Source organism: Ooceraea biroi, chromosome 1 (assembly GCF_003672135.1).
Source record: "Ooceraea biroi isolate clonal line C1 chromosome 1, Obir_v5.4, whole genome shotgun sequence".
Classification (NCBI taxonomy): domain Eukaryota; kingdom Metazoa; phylum Arthropoda; class Insecta; order Hymenoptera; family Formicidae; genus Ooceraea; species Ooceraea biroi.
The window spans coordinates 2,424,491-2,445,300 of NC_039506.1; the positions used below are offsets into that span (position 1 = coordinate 2,424,491).

A 20,810-nucleotide genomic window follows, 5' to 3' on the forward strand; every position below is an offset into this window, starting at 1 on the left:
CTCCGAGACAACGATGGCGGCGCGCAATGCTAACGTCGGGGTGTGCTCTGGAATCGAGAATAGGAATTGATGCCTTTGACCACGAGGTGCCCTCGCTCGACTTGTATTATTTGATTCAATTATTAATCAGCCGGTTCTAGACCTTGCACGGAAGGTGCAGTGACACGATTCAAGGACGCGTTTCCGTTGCGTATGCGATTTTTCCCGGCATTTCGACCGAGAAACACCTATGATTTGTATCGCGATTATATTATATTGTGTTCGGTTAGTCATGCCGAGGAACATTACGGTCCGCGCTCGTAAATCTTGTGCTGCGAAGAACATTATTCAATGTGGAAGATCTGGGCCATCAGCGACTTTGACATACATTTATCTTAATGGCTTACAGCTTCGGTGCAACTTTATCTTTAATTATCTTGAAATTGTAAAGGAATTTAGATTCCTCTTTATTACGTTAGAATATACGATTCACATTTTTCTGATGTTTATCGTTCAACCTAAATTGTATCGAGATGTCTCTTATTATTATTATCAAAATTACTGTTTGCGATTTATAAGGGAAAAAGACAGCTGCACGCGAGAAAGAGAGTATAAGTGTACTTATATATATCTAAAAGGTCCATGACAAAAATATGAAAAAAACCAAAATTATGCTTGACTGCATTTTTGTATTTTCGCAACCGTTGCAGTTTAGCGTGTGATGCTCCAATGTGTCTCGCGAAATATAGTCCTTCAAGGACGGCCGCAATCATCCTCTATTATTGATCCTTCGAAAGAGGTTTCCGGGTCTCGTTCGCAAACACTCCGCGCAAAACTTGAGTGGGTGAAATGGCCGAGACGGAAAATAATGCCCGGCACGTTGCACGCGTATGCAGTTTACGGTACACAATACTTTTACGGTACAATACTTTTTGATATAGCGCAAGAAGATATATTCGGCTACGATATAATGAGATGAAATCCATTTTTCATGATACGGTAAGATTTATATATTTTGTGTCTTTTCGTTCGCTTTTCTTATCGCTACTTTTTCGAGCAGACGATAATGCAACGCAACGGACCGAGTCAAAACCGCATTGCCAAAAGAGCAAATAGCGTGCATACCAAAACGCCGCTTAAAACAGGCTACGATCTAGATTCGCGTTCACAACGTGTCGCACGCGAATTCGTTTTACGCGATCCTTTATTGTTTCGAAAAGGGTTAATTGTGATTGTGCCTTGCGACCTGAAAAAGTCCGAGCAACTCATTTCTCAGGCGCACTCAACAATGCCGCGCGACTCGCTGATGTGCGCGCACACAAGTGCATTCGAGATTTTATCTAATTGGGCAGCAGTCAAGATGACGGAAACAAGCTCGCACTGATAAATAGCTTTATAAGTAGTCTTTAGAAACTTTCGTAATTTGCTCCTACGCATTTCGCGATTTTTACGAAACACGGCGTTTATGTTGAACGTGCAGTAACGCGAAGTAGATACTTATCAGCAGATGTAAAATGAAAAATGAAGAATTAGCAGAATTACAAAGTCAAGGATATTTTATAATTTTATTTGATATTTTCCTTTGTAAGATGCAAATCAACTTTATCGCAGTTGCTTCCAGCGCAATTAATTACGTCCCTCTCTTTCGTTTTACATCGCTTTGCGGTATTCCTTCTTTCATTACGTGCAATTATTTCTCGAGTCCATACATTGTTCTAGCCCTCGCGCGCGCGCCTGTACGCGTGCCCGGCGTCCGATATTGTCTCGCATTTATAATACGATGATCCGCATACGTTGCACAAGAGCACGTATACACGTAGACCGATGATAAGTAGCAACCAGAAGTCTGCCCGAGACAGATAGGACCCGATCTAAGGCTTAATCAGAGGCCCTCGGTCGCGCGACCCGTAATGTAAAACGGCCACAGTTGGCGACCTAAATCCGCATTTCCGCGGGCTCGGCGTGCACGTATAACGTATACGGTATATCACCACATATACGTTATCACCACGTATAATACGCGCGCGCTGCTGCTCTACGGACACGATAAATGGACACGATGCACGCGCTATCCGATCTAATCGACCGAACGAAAGTAAGTCGTCCGCCTCTACACTCCGCTCACCCCTTGGGAACTTTCGTAAGCGCCCATTAGCGATCGTTAGTAATTCGCTCCCCCGAGGGGCGTAGCTACCGCGAGGGTGCCTCTCGCTACCCTCTCCTCACCTCTTCCTTCTCTTCTGACAGGAAAAGAAGGTGAGCTTATTGACGTTACGCGCGGGGCGAGAGATCTTGATCCCTAGCGAGTTCTTGACGCCACTTGACGAAACAAGCGTATTGGCTCTTTCAGTTCTTGATTAAGGAAATATTGCGAGCTGCGTCATGCGTCTGCACAGAGCCATGATTCAAAGGGCAAAAGAGAAGCCAAATTAAAAGTTCGAGCGCTCGTTGAGTTGCTCGGCGCATTTGTTTCTAGAGCACCTTGACGCAATATTGCACGTATGCGTGTTCTCCATAGTAACAGCGGGGAGCTACACTTTTCTCCAAAACTTTGGAAGCCGGCGACTGGAAAGCTATCGTGAAAGAAATCACTTTCGTGATGAAGAAGACACGTTTCCGGTATACAGATTGATGGGGACGACAAGAGGGAAGATTCACGCGCGATTTACGACCCGAGATTTTTCTCGTGGAAAGAGTAGCTCTGGCTGCGTACAGTAAGCGCTTGCCATCGAGTGATAAGCCCCCGCATATTGTTTTGATACACTTTTGATATATGGTCGCGCGATCGATCCGTTCGTAGCGCCGCATGCGCAACGAACGATCGCGCTCAACGTACGCCCGGTCCGATCGATGTACCGACTATTTCCCGTGTTTCTGTACGAATATTTCGCGACAACGACGACCACCCTGGTTACACGGGTTGTTATCGCAGCGGGCTTTGTATATCTCTCTCTCTGTTTCTCCCTTTCTGGCTCTTTGCAGCGGTATCCTCTGCATTTATCACGACACTTGTTGACACGTTTGATTACGGAAAAATGTAACGTGCAACAACTGCACTATCAAATTGCTGTGATATTGATACAACTTGGTTTGATTACTATCGCGAAAACGTGATGACTTTTGTGCGAGAAAATTGTAATGGAAAATTTATTTACATGCGAGGATTACTTCGCGTTCTCGAGATAAATGGAAGTTTGGATTATTACAATTTTAGTGAATATTTTCAAATCAGCTCGTGTAATAAAATACAATATTACATGCACCATTTTATATTATTTTTATCGATAGCGATTTATTAAATTGCTTCGCCTTGAGGATACATTTTGTTTCGCGATCGCTGCATTAAGTCGCTATTTTATTCATGAGGAATGTATTTTTATTAACCCTGTATAACTCGATTCTTGCTAACGTAGTTATTTTTATGTTTACGTTATTACCATATATGAATAGAGAAAAAGAAAATATAAATCTAGAACAAGAGTATATAAATGAAATATTTATTTCTAATAGACGTTTCCACCTTGCGCTTACCGCAATCAATAATTATGTTTTCGTCAAAATATTTTAGCGATTACATGTACACACACATTGCCATACATCAATTATAAACATCCAATCTACTTCCAATATTTGCTTATAACAATATTGTATCCTTCGAAATATATGAGAATAAAAGCTGTCGATAGATGATCGACAGATGACGTGTAAAATGTAAGTACCGAGAACATTATCCATTAATAGGACGAGAGAAAGTAGAAATTTTGTGCATGCATGCGGTGCGTGCATCTAGGAGCAGCAAGTGCGCTTTAGGAAGGCCAGAGTACAAGACGCTATTCCGAATCAGTTATTTTTTACATCCGTTCTCCCCATAGAATTATAGAATACATTTCTGCAGTATATAGAATTATATAGAATACATTTCGTTACTATGTTATGCATAGAGAATTATATTAGACATATTTAGAAGATTATTGAAGCATCATACAGTAAGACTTGAGCAGGCGTAATGATAGATATTTCGAAGGTCTGCATTTGGCTTTTCAGACCGAACATCGATGCTTTAGATCTCACCTAGAAATTAAAGTACGTATCTCACGATTCAATTAATGACTCGCCATCTCACGGCTGCTAATGTCGGCCATTGATGAGACAAAATTGAAACCCTGATCAATCCCGAATTGGAGGATGCTCTCTAGTGCAATACAGTCTGTGTACGTAAGTAGTGGACTCCGTGGAGAGCGCATTGAATAGCGAGATCTATAATTAACTCATTCACCCACGTAAGATATGCAGTCTCTTCATTCAGTTATTAGCTGGAGAGGCTATTTTTAGATCATCTAATGCCGAACGATCGCATTTGGTCTCGATTTAAACAAACTCTTTTATCTTGAGTTATTGGAGGAACGGTCGATAGACCTAATTCGCTCACTAACTCACGACTTTGCAGAATCTATTCTCATATTTCTCGAGCAGTCTATAAATCTCTACCCACGAGACGCAAACCTCCCATAAATATTTATTCTTATCCTTTCTATTGCCAATACAGTTGCATTTATATCTCAGAATATCTCGGATAAAATGTAGAAATTACGCTGCGCGGTTACAGTAACACACAAAACCAATTCCGACGAGACAGCTTCGAAATTTTTTATCGAATCCACCATATAAAATTTCTTCGAGTATTGCAGTCGCCAGTAACTTGTGGGTTTACTTTCAATATTCATAAATATAATAAGATAAGCGAAACATGTGGGAAAAAAATGAAGAGAGAAGGAAGTCTCGATATCAGATCATTAATAATAACATATCGTTCTCTATCCATTGGAATTGATCAGCTTCCCCATGCTACCCTTCAAGCTAACGGAGATATTGTCTCTTTAGGCTCGCAACAAACCGGCGGATGGTGTGGGTCATGTAAACCAGAAAGGTGCTTCCGGTCAGAAGGCGCCGGTAGCTGGTCAGAAGGTCCCGCCGGGTGCTAAGGGCGCGGCGAAACCAACTCAGAAGTCATCGGCTCAGAAAGGCCAAGTGAAAGTCACACCTAAAGCGGCCTCCGTGAAGACCGGCAAGAACAAGAAGAAGGGACAGCGACAACAATATGATCTCATCGTTACCATTAATCTGGTGAGTACCACGAGTTAAACTTGAAGAACTTTCTTCGAGATCGCTACTAATAATAAATTGCAATATGAATTTCTTTCGGTTGTTTTACAATCGCGACAGTCTCATTGATGTTATAAGCGCCATCTATGTTAATTAACACGGTCAATACATTTATGCGGGCAATTATAAAAGACGTAAAATCTCTGGACTTAATCTATTCTTTGACGGATTGAATTTGATTGCTTTGGTTAAATTCTTTCTGGATTAAAATATTAACGTGTTGCAATCGATTGGTAAATAATAGATTTCTTTGTGAGTTGAATTTTCCGGTTAACATGATTGAAATCGGGTGAAAGACTTGATCGCTCTGGAGTGGCCAATTTCGATGAATTGTACCATAGAGTCAATAGCACACGATCTCTTCGCACGATCCGTGTGGGTCCCCTAATTACTCCCGTTTATAGAAAAGAGTAATTATTGATCGGACACGTCACAGATCCCCTTTATCAACTTGGCGTGCGCGTAGCGTAATGCGTGCACATCGGTAATAAATATTACGATCTGACCCAGTTAGATACACCAGTTGGTTGATGAGCAATCGATAAGTTCCTTATGTTCGCCTAATGTAACGCGTACGACGTGCGTTGTCAAGATACGCCGAAGGAAAATAAACCCGCCGTCACTTGAATGGACTGGCACGATTAGCGACAGTTTCCCGATCGCGTCGCTCTATTTTTGGATTTGACAAGATTCCGGACAAGATTACGACAGTTTCATACGGATTTAGCGTTTAATATTCCTCTACCGTTCCCTAATAACCTGTCTTCATCATCATCTTAAATTATTACAATTGTTATTTTATTTTGTCCCACTTTTTATTTCCCGATGTTATACAAGTTTCCCTGTACAATTCCTTTATCGCATAGCACAGCTGATATCAGAGTAATCAGCTTAATCAGAATGTTGCTGCATCATCAACTTGACGAGAATTTTCACGGTACGAAATTACGATTTTCAGGTAATAAAAATTTGCTCGCGTGTGCGAGAGGTTGATTCTGAGAGCTGAATGAATCCCCGAGAAGCGGTCAGTAATTTTCTTCGAACAAATTTTCTTCGCAAAATTTCCCCCGTTACCGTGAACGTGTCAATGTGAGCAAAATATCTGGTCGTGTAAAATACCGAGAGCGGGGAAGGGAGCAGTCACCTGCCGGCCGATCGTAGAGGGGACCTAGTAGTTAAAAACAGACTAAGGTTGCCAAAGTCTCAGACACATGTGCCTTTGTCATCAGTTAGACGTCTTCTGACGCGCGCGATACTCGAAGATACGAGTGCCCGGAAGCGTGGCGGCACAAGTATCATTTCTTCATCTTCGAAACGTACGCGAACGTATGTAATGTGCGTGCGCGACAGTGAAAGCTAAAAGGGGAGAGCACAAGTGCAACGAAGAAGAGGAGACGATGCTGAAACGACACGTTCCTCTTCGACCTCATCCGACATGAGGATCACGAAGATCACGCTCCGAGCGTATTTCTCTACGCTACGCGTCGGCTATTTTTACTCATCCGCGAGCTATTACATTCTCGAATAGTGTCGTCCATGTGATCGCCGTGATTCTCTGGGTCATCTGATCCCCGACGACGATGATGACGACGTGATCGTCGCGCATCTCGACGCTTTGTTCTACCGATTCGGTATCCGGGCTTCGTAATTCGGATGCCATCTTCAATTTGATCCATTTCAAATAGGCGAAAAGTAATCGCGATCGATAGCAATGAAGGGACGCTGAGCGTCTTTTGGATATATCGAACCCCTCTCTCGTTCTATCTTTTTCTCGCTTTCGGTACCAGCGACAGCCTTGAGCCGGTAGTCGATAAATATTAGTTCGGCTCCAAGCTTCCAAACTTCCAAAAGATTCGTCGCGCGTGAATATACGTCGACCTCCTTCCTGGCGTGAAATTGCGGTTTATGCTTTTCTTCCCTCTTTTCGTTTTTTGCGTATCGGCGGAAACGTCGCGTGACGCGTACCTAATAGAAACGAACATGATAGTTCCGACGATGATCCTACGGTAAACACGACGAGACTCGGATTCGGAAGTTAACGTTTCGGCAGCGAACTCTGTTTTCGAACGCAGATTTCTTTCGACATACCTTATTCTGTGTGGAAACAGTGTTAACTATGGAAATGGAAAAGAAATACACGCACGCGTACGGGCAACTACGTAGGCTGACCAGTACGATAGATGGCCAGATTAGACAGTTGAGTGTAAGTAAGAGAACGGTATACGAGGGTCGTTTGAAGCCCTTAGAAAATATATACGTACGTATATAGTGCCGCCATCTTATATCTTTTCTAAGGACTCTTGTAATATTATCAAACAATCCTTGTAATTTCTCTGGAATTTTTAAGAAGCTCAGATATGTATGGTGCACACATAAATCCGCTTAAAATACGCCTGGAGGAGATACTCGAAGGATCAATATGTCTTGTTAACGTTTCTTGATGCATCCTCTCTGAGAGCATGCATAATGAAACGCTGACAAATACCAGCTAAAATGCGAAAGCTGAGAATCGATGCGAAAATTGTGAGAACGTCGCTAGGATAAAACGTCTTCGAGCTACAGGCAGCTCTGTTGTGTAACTTGCGATCGTGTTGCGACATGTTATTATTAATAATTCATTAGACGACCTCCCTCTGCGTCGGAGTTCCGAGTATCGGGCGTTCCGCCAAAATGTTTTCGATATGTCACACGAGAACAGATCATGGGAGATCGCAGATAGAGCAAGATTGTAAGCCCATAGCTAAGAGACTGGTTCTCTAGATGCCGTTTCGTGTTGCATACATATGTGTTAAATAAATACGATTTATAGATATGTAGCAATGAAATTATGTATATGAATGAATAAAACATCTGTCTCTTTCTCTGTTTCAGTCCGAGTATGGACTCACAGAAGATCAGGTAGCAGGTGAGTTGGTGTTTGCATTATGATTCGTTAATTATGATAAGATATTGTATATAGTAATAAACATGAGGTAATCAAATAATAATTTGAAGAATACAACCATTTTTTTATGTATAATTTTATATATTAACACGCCTTTTTTAGAATAGGATAATATAATTGATGTTAAAATTTTTACCTGAAATTTGTTTCTGGGAACATGCCTCATGTTGCTCTAGCTCTATTTATATCAATTATTATAAATTGATATAAATAATTATGTAAATGATGCTTTTATATGTGGCCCTGGTGCCGTATTAAAGATGATTATTATGAATCGCAGTATCACAGTAATGCTTGCCAGTTGGCAATTTTCCCTATTTACCTGATATCTTGATGCTGACTCAGTTAATACCAGAATATGCGAAATATATGTTATATATAAAATTTTGAAGATAGAGCGCGTGTGGTAAACTCAAGATATCGGCACTGAAACTTGTTTTGATGATCGAAAAAAATGCACTCTGTAGTATCACGAATATTTGAATGCACATTCTACTATGCGCACATTTTACTATGCGGATGACTCATTAGTAGTGATATCATCGCAGCACGCGATGATATCGATTATATTTAGCTCGCGATCCAACTTTCTGCGTTTGCACTTTTCGAGTTATAATCCCGCTCGTGGCAATACCGGATAAAAGTGAGACAGGCGAATGCAAGTTTCGCGGATCGATTCGTTAATTGCATGACGTACTTGCCGCGTGGCGCACTTCTCACAATGATGGGATGATTAAAGGATTAATTACAGGAATATAAATCAAAAGTTGTGGATATGATAAAATTAATTCTTCTGGTATTGAATTCTGCGACTGACAATTAATCCACGACCGTGCGGTGAAACCGTTCTGCAAATTTGCTTTGAATGTGCTGCTGGCTATTTGTCTCGAGTACAATAACGATCGGCAAGATAATAGCGCAATTCTGTTATTCCAGAATTCAAAGAGGCATTCATGCTCTTCGACAAAGACGAAGACGGCACGATCACGATGGCGGAATTAGGGGTTGTCATGCGATCTCTCGGTCAAAGACCATCGGGTGAGTTGGTCCGGGTTGAATTCGCAAACTCGAGTGCATCCGAGATGCACTTTGTAAATTCGTCCGGAATAGTGATAAAACTATGCGGTTCCCTTTCAGAGACGGAACTGCGCGACATGGTGAACGAGGTGGATCAGGACGGAAATGGCACCATCGAGTTTAACGAATTCCTGCAAATGATGTCGAAGAAGATGAAAGGCGCCGATGGGGAGGACGAGCTTCGCGAGGCGTTCCGGTAATGAGCTTCCTCATAAAGGCGGCCGCTTAATTATCGCATCGAAAGAACGCGATTCGGAGCAACTTGCGTTCCCGTGGGCGAATCGCGCTCTTAAGATGTAGATAAGTCCGCCTCAAACTTAACATTTGGACCATTTGCCTTTACAGGGTGTTCGATAAGAACAACGACGGCTTAATCTCCTCGAAGGAGCTGCGACACGTAATGACAAATCTCGGCGAGAAACTGTCCGAGGAGGAGGTCGACGATATGATCAAGGAGGCGGACTTGGACGGCGACGGAATGGTTAACTACGAGGGTGAGATCCTTCTACCTTTTTTTTTCTCTTCGTGTAACGCGATATTTAAAGATCGTTCCGAGAGCAAGTTTGAAGTGACATTAATCATCCCGTTTATACATTCATCGTGACAGTTTCTTTGGATTATAACGCTACGTTGCATTTCGTGACGGTTGTTCCCGGTGTAAAACGTCACCTAGTATAAATGTAAATGCGCTTTTCCACTGGATGGGATTCGGATTTTTATGATAATGGAAATTATTCTATTTGACTATTTGTTCCTTTTGCTGATCTGCAAGTAACCTAGTTTGATTCCAGCTTAATTCTGCCTCGATAGTTAACATTGTCTGACCGGACAATCATGTTTCAGAATTCGTGACGATTCTAACGTCGAAAAATTAGTTCAGAGATCGGAGAGGGGCAGACTCAGCGATACCAGAGATATCAGAGAATCACCGACGGATCGACGGAAGGAAAAGACGGATCCGCCGGCCAGGTTCCTCGACTTTTCAGGATCGCAACGAGACCGAGTCGCTTCGTGCCCCGTAGAACGGCAACAATGTCGTCGCCGAGTGAAGACACTCCGAAGTAAGAATTCCAGAAGATCGAGGTCGACGGTACCGTGAAGATCACCGCAGCGAGTCGTACGACGGAAGATCGCGCAAGCACACACCGATCTTACGATACAATCGGTGCTCTGAAGAAGATGAAGTCAGGAGGTGCACGAAGAAGATCACGAGTGCGACGAAGGTCTGCGTGAGTAGAACGCAAAGTAGAACGCCGGAAGATACCTAAGGAGATTTAAGGATCGCTCGTTCACGTCGAGCACGCTTTTCGGCTTTGACCGGGGTACCGAGAGGAGAGGACTTACTTCCGCGAATTGCACATACGTACACGCATTATATGCACACACACCTCGCGCTCCTTCGAACTAATTTTAGATGAGTACTTTAGGCGTAACGTAATTAAACAGTAAATAAACAGGGGAGAGGGCTCGAGAAGGCAGAAGAGGAGGCAGGAGAAGTTACACGTTTGAAAGTTAAACGTCGAAAATAGGAAAATGGTAAAGGGAGAGGGATAGGGGGCGCGACCCGTCTCCACCCGGAACAATCAACCGAACTTTGTTTAGACTTTTACGTACCCCTAATCTTCACGTCTCCTTCAAGCAACGTTACGGAGCGACTTAGAAGTTAACTAGCTTTCCACGTCCCCTTGAGCGCTCCCGCGAGAGAAAGTTCTGGAGTATACTCTAGTATATACTCTATATAATATATACATGATATGTTTACACGCATTAAATATATATATATATATATATATATATATATATAGATATAATTATTATACAATATCTCTCTTTCGCGTCGCGTTTTACGCGGCGCCCATGGAGAAGGTACCGTAACTCCGAGTATTTTTACTGCTTGTACTACACGCAGCGCGCGTAAATCGACGTAGAACCAGACACATACGTTTCTTCATCTTATCGCCGCTCTCTCTATCATCCGTCATCGTTTTCTCAATCTCTAGCGACTTGAAAAGGCGGGCGCACTCCGGTGACTCGCCAGCTAACACTTCCGCTTTTGACACGTAGCGTTTACACATGCCCATCGATTACCGGTGCGATGCCGCGTTTCGTAATCGATCATTCGATCGCTGAGCGAATGAGTGCTCTGGTTGAAAAAGCGCTCTGCCTGAAATTCAGCTAATTACCATGGGGTACTCGAGAGCGGATAGTCTAGCAAGGGGAAGCAGATATTCTATCTGTGCACACAGGGCTTTAAAAAGCCTTTGGTTATTGAAGAGATATTGACAGAATAAATTAAAGATTACTGGACTGATGTCCGGTGATATGTTAGATGAGGAGAATTCGAAGGGATGACTACGGTTGTGTGTGTATGTGTGTGTGCGTCCATGCATGTGTGTAGGTGTGTATGCGACAATCGACAATCGCTAGTTGCATTCTCAGTGACCGTACCTGCCTCGAATGCGGCACTGGGCTATTCACGGTCAGTGAGCATGTGGCAGTGGCTTCTGATGAAGATTCCGAGAGAAAAAGAGAGATTCAACCAGGATGATTAATAGCGCACGAGCCGCACCAGTGGATCCTTCGCTTCGCAAACGAGAAGAAGGATTCCGGCGATGCGAGGATGAAGTAAATGGAAAAAAGTAGCAAGTGGATGAGGAAGAATGTGGCAGGACGCGTTTCCGCTGGCGCACGCGCATTATGTCGTGGTGTGTGTACTTTTAGACGTGTTACGTAAGAGAGAGAAAAATGAGAAATCCTGCGCGTTAGCACGCGACGTAGACGGTAGTACCTAGCGATCATATAACGACAAGAAGAAAAATGATTGCCGCGAATTAAGCAGCGGGGCTGTACACTTATACTAATTATTATATACTATATACATGATGATGTTGCTACCAAAAAAAGAAGAAAATAGAATACATTGTAGATACGTACGTGTACGTACGTGTGCACTCGTGTATGACTGTATACGCGTGTGACACGCATGTACATACATATTATATATATATTTAATATGCTGTATGTACATATGTCCTCCGCCGCCCGCGCTCCACACACATTACACGTACGCACGCATGCACGCGCGCAATTAATCCCACCCGGCGCCGCGGCGCGAGGAAGCGGAAGTTGAAAAGATCGGTAGCGCGAGTAGCGAGAGGGACGAGAAATCGAATTAATGTAAAACAGCGATGCGCGTTTTTCGCGTACTATCAATCGGAGCGATTCCGTTACACTTTCTCGCACGTTTCGTTACTTATTGAATCTCCGTTGTCCGTATCGTGATTGGTACGATCCTTCCGTGCGCTTGCACGTTGTCTTATTCGATCTATCGATGCACGAAACTTTGAAAATTTGCACGCGGCAAAATGCTAAGGCTACTCTTGTTACTCCCGATTGACTGTACGTGTGTGTGTGCGCTATAAAAAGTAAAGTGAGATTAAAAAAGTGAGTGAGAGAGTGAATGAGAGAGAAAGTAGATGAATGGTATTTTTTAGAAGAGACTCCGCGTGTTTCGAGATCCGGGCAACTCGATCTTTCCAACTTTTCTTTCCAAGTAAGAGTAAATCGTGGATAGCCGATTGCGGTCGCGAACGCTCGCCGGACGAAACGAGTGATTGCACAGAGCTAGACAATAATTCTGTTGCTCTCTAATCTGATTAATCGACGATTACGTTACGTTTGACGGCGAGCAGATCACTGCGATACGGCTGTGCATTCTTATCGACGGGATTTCAAGTACAATAGCGAGATAAGCTGAGAAGTTGCCAGAAACCTCGCCATGCCGGGGACCTCGAATAACGAATAACGAATACGATCGCTTATATAAAATGCGTACGACGCGAGAAGAGAGAAGACTACAACGCATAGCACGTTACCTTCGTAGGCGAAAGCTGTGATCCAGAGCCATTGATTTTTCGAGTAGCTAGGAAAAGCTGGTTGGTTCTCCGTTGTGAGTAGTCTAGATCAAATTTTGAAGTACGATCCATTTAAGCAAGAGATGTTTGTAAACTCGCTGAGTAATAATGATGAGTCGACGAACGATGTACCGGTCCTGAGAACTTCAGAATTTGATTTACATTATCTTTACAAAGCGAGCAGCTCGCACCTCCGATAGAACACTGCCATGATGCTCGATTACGAGGCATTTGACTTGAAACAAGCAAGGATAATTAATATCATTCTCAGTAAGTCCTATCTAATGTCTCCTCTTGACCAGTTCAAAAATCACTATTATTAGATCACTACTTCAGAATATCTGATCTATGGCAGTCTTCTCCCGATGGTGCATTGTAATTTACGCGTGAGGGAAGCAGGAGAGTAAAAAGAAGAATATATCGCGTTCGTTCGCAGCACGAAGCGTCATGTGTGCATCGCAAAGCATACACAAAGATTAAAGATTGAAGATTGCAGATTTTGTTGCGTCGCACAGAAGCGCCTCGGCACGCGAACGCACAAGCGCGAGGACAGATCTAGTCGCGTTTCTGACAATAATATATTTTCCTAGTGCTCATCTCGGAGCGAGATGTCCCACCAATTGCGCCAGTGTCTTTCTTTCCAGCGAAACATCCACCGTTCCACGACAACGCTGATTACTAATGCTTTCTGACCTACCAACACCAGCCTCGAGATGATCGACAACGCTCTTTGTCGCTCGTGGACGAAACCTCGCTCTCTCTCGCGCTCGATTAACGTAATTAATTAACGTAACACGCGAGGCTCGAAACACTGCGGAGACCCTGGAAGATTTTCGTGAACACGCGAACGAATCAGCACGGCGATACTCCGATAGATAAAGGGGAAGGTAAAGGCGGCTTGATAATACGTCACAAATAGCAATGTATAACGTCCTAACGACAATATCTCTAATGGTTTAATTGAGATAATTCACTGGTGAAGCAAATGTATAACACTGTGGTCCGCCCCGAATGTTAAATGTATATTGTCACGAGAATTGTGTACCTATACACGCCAACTACGACAATGATAGGGCTACTCGCACGTCGACAGCACGTCACGCGCTTAGATGTAGTACCGTTTCTTCGCGTAATCTGCCCGCCGAGGAAAGTTTTCGTGCTAATGCCCCCCATTTTCGAACGCGATGGTACTCTAGCAAGGTGGACCCGCGAATCTATAATATTAGGTGTATGCAAAAGTTTTAGTCATTTTTTGCACGTTTTTTGCAAAGTTAAATGAAACGTCGCGTGCGGAAAAACTTTCCAGCTAAAGTCCAAAATGATTGGCTGAATACGAAAAGCGTACATAGCTTTTCATTGCTCATTGCGTTCACTATCGTTTTTCAAAGTTATATTAATCATTCTATCATGACGTATGAGGGTTTAGAAATTTTGGTGCCAACTCTTCAAAAACGTAAAAGAGCAAGAATTTATTTGAAGTTTAAATAATAATACCAAAGCGTTGACAAAAAAGATTAAACTTTTGCAAATCTAATAAATTCGCTTGCGTTGAATTGCACAAAAGTTCCGAGTGACACCGTGTACAGCCCGCATGTGCAGTGAATCCGCTCGCAATTTTTCGTTGCATTTACTAGGCGCGTGCATGTCAAGGTGTATGCGATGCGCGCAGATATGAGTACAAAAGAGCACCATCGACGTGAGCAAACGAGTTTCTGCACCGTGTGATTTTGCAAGAACGCGTCCTCTGAATCGCAAATATACATAAACGCGAGACTCTCGCGTGTACATGCCCGAGATGCGGCTTTGCAGTCTTATGTAATTACATTGCGAATGCACGTTGCGTATATGTTCGCTAAGGCAATGATTGTCCTAACTCTTTCAGGGATCGACAAAGCCAGCAAACATTCGACAGACGTGCAAATTATATGCAATTTGGTGCTTTTTTAAAGAAATTGAGCCTTTATTTCTTGTTTTCGAAAAAGGATCAGCTGCCCGATAAATGGAGAGAAATATTAAAAAATGATGGCGAATATTTCGAAGATTGACGTTCATTATTTTTTTGTAATAAAGGCTCAATTTCTTCAAAAAAGCACCGAATTCATTAGCGCGCCTAATATTTGAATGGAAGAGAGACAGATGCGATGGTTCACAGTTTCCATCATGTTGCTAATATGCAATCGTGGAAACTGTTGCACGATTAGTCGCCTACGTTATGCCGATACTTGTACGATACAAAGCCAATTGTTGTTATCGCATGGCGCGCAAGCTGTTTCAACAATCCTTCAAAGAGTTAGGAGCTCGACGTTTGCTCGAAAACGCAGCGAGGAGTTCTCTCTGCCCCGTCCCACTCCTCCGCAATTACATGAATTCTATTTGACGCGGGAATCGACTTCCTGGCGGACTTCGAGATATTTATTGTTATATTATCACTTGTTCCAAGGAAGAGATATTTTTATAGATTACACTTTGCGCCAAATCCTGCTGTGCAGCGTAACATCGGATCATATAGCATTACGTCGCAATGCGTTGCATTGCACTGAGTTGTATTACATTTTGTACAGGGTGTATCAAAAGTCACGTACTTCATTTCTGCCGTTGCTACAGATCGAACCAGATAAGTTTACGAGAAAAATTAAAAAATCATGTTAATTAAAGAGGAAGATAAAAAATTACGAAATTTATATGGTTTCAATTTCATTTTCACACTTTGCGAACGAAGAATTGTAATTTGAAGCTTAAGTATTAAAAATTAAGAGATATTGGTACAATAAAATAGTTTGTAATCGAATTTCCGCTTGCGCAAGTAATGTACCAAAACACAATTTATCGTCGAATCCGTAGTACAGAAACGGTGTAAGATGCTTGAAACGCCCTATGTGTTGCATTATATTGTATTATATGCGTGTGTGCAAGTTGCATATATATTTTATCGAATTGTTTGGAAGCCCGGGTCCGAGCGGACAAATGTTCTCGATCGTCCGTCGACCTGCCGTTAAGTATTGCCTACGTACAGGATACCTTACAAAACAAAAAAGCTCGTGAGAATTGAAATGAATTTTCAACGAACCGCGCTTGTGCGCGCTCGAGTTGTACGTGCATTTGCAAATGTATATCTCGAGTGCAAACTTGATGGAGGAGTACGCGTATTTTTGTTATACTCCTAGGACACCCTGTACGTTTGAACGTTGCCCTCCAGAAGTAAAGATGTACGAGTCTTCCTTCGAATACTTAATCGAGACTCTATTATATCTTCTCTGTTACATCCTGCCTGTTTTTAGCGTCCATCAACGATGGCGGCATTGACTAGTATAGAACGGATCGTTTCGTTAACGCTATTCTTTTGTTGTTAACGTGGGCTGGCTTAAGGGACAAACTTTTCACAAAATTGTCACCTTCGTTAAATACGAGAATATTTTGCAACGTTAAACGACGTTTTACTTAGGCAAAACAGAATATGTGTAATCAAGTTGTTTAAATGACCGTTTGAACGTCAATATTATTAGCAATTACGAGAAGATTATTTATATTTATATATATATTGTAAAATATATATATTTTTATGAAACCAAAGGATATTTATATAAAAATAGAAGGCGCGAATAACTATTATATTAACCAATGAATAATTTTCAATCGTTGCATTCCCTTAAGTTTGACCGTGCTTGAAACTGCTGAATTTTTCCGCGGAGAAATCTACGCACTCGCGCACTTTGTAAATCCATTTCCGTCTATTCGCAAACACATCCGCGCGGTGCAGCAACTGTCATTTCCCGATCAAGATCGCACGCGGTTGATTTGATCGCTTTTACGGTGCTTTGCGATCCTACGAAACGTAAGTATTCCGGATCGAGATACTTTAAGAGTGCAGCATATTAAGCGCGTAAGTTCGAGGCGCCTAAGTAATCGCTTCAAAGTTAATCGGCGTTCGACCCTGCGAGCGACGCAAGCAAGCCGGCAAGGGTATAATATCAGCTAGCTTAATATCAAACACACGTTGGAATACCGCAAACACGTAATAATCAAATTATATACATATATACATACATTGATAGATACGTGAGAGAACCTGAGATTACCCTAGGCGTACGATATAATTAAACGATAACTGTTATAAGTATGTAAGTGTAACTAAGTTGTAAACACAAATCGCGAGGGCTGTCGCTTCTAACAAGTGACACGATCTTCCGTTCATTAAGAGTCCGCGAATTTCGTCGTTATTATACCGGGTCTGACACACACGTCGCTCCTTTCTTACGAAACGATTTATAGGGTGTGACTGTAGGCAATTGTGGGTAGGAGATTGTGTGCTTGGCATGCATTTTTGCAGCTTTGTATCTTTTGGATGTCGTTTGAGAAGTTGCGTCATTCTAGTTCCTCTGCTTGCTCCGGTTACTTTCAAGCAGATTTTCCGCAGGTAGACCGAGGACACGCACTGTCGTTGCATTTTGATTTCGACTACCGGTTGCGTCCGAGAAAGAGGGATTACACGAGCTCCGCTGTCTTTCTCTCTCTCTCTTTTTTTCTCTTTCTCTCTTATGAGTAGCAGTCCCTTTCTTTAGTCCCGCGTGGAGGAACCTCTTTTGATCTTAAACGCCTAAACGCCACGCGAAATCAAATCAAATAGAATTGCGAGCAGGCAATAACCGTGTTACCTACCACACAACACCGCGGTCGAGACACGACGATGTTCAAACTAGTTGTAATAAGGAAATGTCTTTCATTAACTTTGTTAAACGTTATGGGAAGTACAAGCGCCGCGTTACTGGATGAATATACGCACGTATTCCTATACCTAGCTAGCAGAAAACGTTTGAGATAGGGATCCTGGTTTCTCGTACGATCGAGATATCGCATCTCTCCGGCGAAGGAGAACCGCTAGCTGGATTTTTTTTTCTAAGTCGCAAAGAAAGAGAATCATTTAAAATTATTTGATATTTAAATAAAACGATTTGATTAAATAAACTTTTAGAATAAATTATCTTGTGCATGATGTCTCGATGATACTTGATGATACTCTTGGAAAGAAAATCGGGGAATTGAAGTTATTTCTTGCAACGATGTTGAGTCAGTTATTGTTCTTCGAGTCGTGAGATTGATCATAATTGTTTATTAAAAATTCGAAAAAGATAATTGTCCAGTTTTGCAGCTGCGGTTTCCTCCGATTGGAGACAATAATAATCTGAATACGATGCGAATAGGAAGCGCACGAAGCGAATTGAAATGCGATGCGAGAGTTACGTGTTTGGAGATCATAATCGAATTGTATTAAGATGATAATGCGGAAATACGAAAACAATACATGGGGATATGTCTAATGAGGAGCTATATCGCGCTGTGAACGAGATATTTATATTTTTACTTGAGAAAAAGGCTAACGATAACGTTTGTAACGACTAATTCTCGCAACAAGGAATATCCATGACGTTATTTTTCTAGAATAAATATCGAAATACTTATATTGCGTTATGGCGAAACGTGTTCTCAAGCGACAAGCAGGCCTAAAACGCGACTTTTTACGACGATAGACTTAATGCGTGTACGAGCATCTTTGGCAAAATACGTATACATTTGTTACCTATTTATTTTGTACTTGATGGTGCTGTTGTACGTTACTGAAGTTAAAATATTCCGCAAATTATATATGTTTTTGACAGATCGTGAATAACTTGTCCAAGCAATTTGTATCCATGTTGGAATCTCACATTGTTGCGAGTTTTGCTATGAATATTCCAAGCGTTTATGTTTAACGTTTAAACAGTTGCATCCACTCAACTATAATTACAAACTTTGTTTCATTTCGCTCTTGTTGCATCGATTTTGGATTTGAAATTTCCTTGCGATCGCGTACATTATTTTCATTTATACGATAAATAAGAGGCTCTCTTGTTGTAACTGTTTAAATGTTAACGTGTGTATTTCTGGACGGCATGTCTGCAGAAATATACGAAGCGCATTGCCGCGCATGAGATAACTCGTCTCTAATTGCCATTCCGCGTGTGAGAGTCAATTTGTTACTTATCGAGATGAGAAATGGAGGCTATTCGTGTAGAAATAGATATTATTTAATAACTGCAGTTGAGAGAGAAGTGCGTCCAGTGCACGTAACGAGATTTAGGACGTCTTACAACTGTTTTTACATTTAACTGATTTCATTTGCATCATAGATTTTACTGAACAACGAGAAGAAATTCGTAAGAACGTTCTGTGACAGTGAATGACGATGATTAAACGATAAACTGTCGAATGTACGTCATGAAAGTAACATTCAATGGTGGTGCTCGATGGTTTCTCGAATATATTTGGCTGAATAATCAAAATTTCATAAAAAGTCAGTACTATATAGTAAACTGAAGTAGTTAGGCGATAAAGACTGGCTGCATTGGAGCTAATATTCAAAAATATTCATCTACCGATAATCAAAGGAACAATGTCTTTGAGGTAGAGGATGAAATGTATACGAAAGAACGCATTATACAACGATGTTACTTGTAATGCGATCAAGATCGAGATTCGCAGAAACAAAATTGTGCTCGAAATCAGCAGAGAGTTGTTTCATCGCTTCATCACCGAACGAGATACGTACGGATTGTTATAATAATTAATTATCTTTCTCTTTCGTTACTGCAATCACGCGATGTTTTTCAAGTAAGTAAATACTCTACTCGCGTTTTGTCCTAAAGTGGAAAAAAGTCAGACGGAACAGGGATTCAGAAAAGAGTACCGTATGTCTGTTTTTGTGCATGTGTGTGTGTGTGGTGTATGTTCGTGTGTATGTCATGTGATGTTAAACGTACGCGACCATGTTACGTGTAACGTTATGTATTATAATATTACAACACGACATAAAAAAGAAAAAAAAAGAAAAGAAAAAAAACAAGTGGTGAACACTGTGTACTGGTGAAATGCAATACATGTATCGAGTTGCCCCTAAATACAGCCATTTTATAATGGGACACACGCCTGTAGTTGTGTATCTTTCGAGTTGATCGTATTCGATGATGAGAACGCGCGTCAGAAACTCGCTCGACGAGAAACGCGCGTAAATCGCAAGCCGATGAGATACTTTAGAGTGACAAAAAGGTAAGAAACAAATAAACATCATTAGCAACAAAAACACCATAATTGCAACTTTCCGAGAAATGCTTTTTAACTGCTGGACGAAAGCGCCTTTTGTATTAAAAATGTTGATATCTTTATTATAATATTATTTAAGCATTATTTTTATAATTGATTGCCGCATGAGGTGCAATATTATTAAAAATGCGCAGATTGAATCTCAACATGGCCGGCCATCGGTAACATCCTAATATGATACAAATAAACTCACGTTCAGTAGTAATCGCAATCGCGTGAAAATTGTCTTTAACCTCTTCGGTACCGGCGCACGTCCGCCGCTTACTTTATGGCCGACGCTCGGCCGTAGGCCCGTAAGGATGCATTCGGTGGCTGTCTATATGATGTGAAATGTACAAAGAGAAATTCTTCATCCCGAGCACGTCAAAGCAGGGTTTCGTCGATGATGAAATCGCACCACTAATACGTAATTATTGCACGCAATGTTTAATATTTACGTTATTTTTGACAACCACTCAATACTTCATGACACTCGCGCCTTTTTATGTCCAAAATTCGCACTTAAATACTAATAATCGCAATAAATACCGCATGACTCGAACACGATTGTACAATTTGTCGCGGCGCGTCCATAACTGATAGAAATTTCAAATTTATCA

The 20,810-nt window shown here is 41.7% G+C and overlaps 1 protein-coding gene across 5 annotated transcripts in view; it reads left to right on the forward strand.

The window, feature by feature from the left end:
* The window catches only part of LOC105280324 (neo-calmodulin), a 41,636-nt gene extending 21,606 nt beyond the window's left edge, over positions 1–20,030 (forward strand). For all 5 annotated transcript variants that reach the window (XM_026967852.1, XM_026967855.1, XM_011340797.3 and 2 more), the window contains 6 exons: positions 4,861–5,103; positions 8,014–8,047; positions 9,023–9,124; positions 9,224–9,359; positions 9,509–9,657; positions 10,007–20,030. In XM_026967852.1, the coding sequence (XP_026823653.1) occupies positions 4,861–5,103; positions 8,014–8,047; positions 9,023–9,124; positions 9,224–9,359; positions 9,509–9,657; positions 10,007–10,038 (696 nt within the window). In that variant the 3' untranslated portion in view covers positions 10,039–20,030. The remainder of the gene's footprint in view (positions 1–4,860; positions 5,104–8,013; positions 8,048–9,022; positions 9,125–9,223; positions 9,360–9,508; positions 9,658–10,006) is intronic.
* The last annotated feature ends 780 nt before the right edge of the window (positions 20,031–20,810 follow it).